Raw genomic sequence first — 1,810 nt, 5'->3', positions numbered from 1 at the left:
TTGTTTCATAATTTTGTTGGTGATGATTGGCTTGAGCTGTGGTAAGTTGACTGTAGGTTACGTCATTTGGTGCTGAGTAGTCCATTGTGGCTTTCGTCATCTGAACTGTTCCAGCCATTCCGGACATAGGGTTGTAGGACGGGTAACCAAGTACTTCGTAACCTTTTACATCGTATTTCTGTTCTGGGGATATGATACTGCTAATCGAAAATGGATGTGCGAAGGATGGATGCTGACTGTGGGTCATGACGGAATGCATTGGGTGATGCATCGGTAGGTGCATGGGCATCTGCGTGGGACCTAGAGGACGGTTTGGTGTCATGTTCATGCCAGGAGCCGCTGCCATTGATGGCACAGGTTCCTCTTTTGGTATCTGCTGCACTTGTTGCTGCGGGTGCTGAGGTGAATGGATGCTGTGAGGGTCGTTGTTCGAATCTAGATGGTGTGTCGGTGAAGTCGTTGTACTTACTGAGTCTGTAAGCCTGCTGCCTTCAGAGGTAACGATATCGTCGTCGCCCGGTGATGACTTTTGTGGCCGGAGTTCTTTCTTGATACATTTAAAACGTTTCTGGCGGCGGAGATAGCAGCCGTTCTCAAACATGTTCCCCGCGTCTGGATGGAGCGTCCAGAAACTTCCTTTTCCAGGACGATCGGGTGTACGAGGAACTTTTAAAAAACAGTCATTGAAAGAAAGGCTATGGCGGATAGAATTTTGCCACCGTTGTTGATTTTGCCGGTAGAACGGAAACAGGTCCATAATAAACTGGTATATATCGCTCAATGTTACCATTTTCTGTTGGGATTGCTGGATAGCCATAGTGATGAGTGAAATGTACGAATACGGCGGTTTAGCGTGCGTGTACGATCGTCTGTAGGTTTTCTCGGCGCGAACTCGATTCAAATCGGCGGCCTGTGCTTGAGCTAGTCGCATACTCATCGGATTGTTCATTGGGGCCATGGTCATGGCTTGCATTGGTGTCATCGTGTTCATGGGATTCATACCCATTCCGTGGGGCGCCATTCCGTTAATATTACCTTGCATGGCGGCACCCATTGAATTCACTTGCGACATTGACATTGTCATAGAGCCCATTCCGGCAGAATGTGGTCCAGTACTGCTAGCATAGGTGTTCATGCCACCCATAGCGTTCATGTGCCCCATGGTGTTCATGTTCACGGGTGATGCACTATATCCTGGCTTAGGTGAAATCATGCCTGGATGTTCAATGTTTGCCTGGGGATGCCTAACACTCAGCGTCAAGTGAATAGTTCTCGTCCGTGTACACACGCCACTTCTGTGATTACACACCAAATATTCCTTCTTCAAACTCTGGTCTGTTTAGTAAGCTAAGTACAGATGAATCTGTGATTGTGTACTCACTACAGCAGTCAAATGATCACCGTTGACTGACCCCGTAAGTAAATAACCACCAATTAATTAGTCCCTCCCCGCCTATTGTGACTACGTCAAACGAATCGAGCGATTCTATTCGTCAATTACCTGGCCCTTTATCGCCTAACACCCAATTACAATGCCCGTCACTTTTTACTTTAGGTGTCCATCACAGCTTTTAAAAGTTACTTATCACGTATAAACCTGAGCCGCAAGGTAAAGCCCACAACATCGTCAAAAGCAACAAGCATAAAAATGAAAAGATGTCGCGGTGGATTTTGCGGTGATATCCAATTTGCTGTTGCTAATTTAACTAAATTATCATATCAACTGATATTGAATTATTATTGTGTATTAAACATTGACTCAAAAAGAGGACAGAAAAAAAAAATATATTGCAGAGGGACCATTTGGTGT

The 1,810-nt window shown here is 45.5% G+C and overlaps 1 protein-coding gene across 1 annotated transcript; it reads right to left on the bottom strand.

Moving 5' to 3' along the window:
• Positions 1-4: 4 nt before the first annotated feature.
• LOC117121010 (forkhead box protein A2-like) lies at positions 5-1,413 on the bottom strand (the record flags this gene model as incomplete). Its single annotated transcript, XM_033266108.1, has 1 exon — positions 5-1,413. A coding segment is annotated over exon 1 (1,209 nt), but the record flags the coding sequence as incomplete, so codon positions are not given.
• Between the last annotated feature and the right edge of the window lie 397 nt (positions 1,414-1,810).

Source organism: Anneissia japonica, unplaced genomic scaffold (assembly GCF_011630105.1).
Source record: "Anneissia japonica isolate Jap-2015-1 unplaced genomic scaffold, ASM1163010v1 scaffold309956_len1810_cov375_single, whole genome shotgun sequence".
In the NCBI taxonomy this organism is placed as follows: domain Eukaryota; kingdom Metazoa; phylum Echinodermata; class Crinoidea; order Comatulida; family Comatulidae; genus Anneissia; species Anneissia japonica.
Note: the sequence above shows the minus strand (reverse complement) of the source record. Positions and strands in the feature narration are given on the sequence as shown.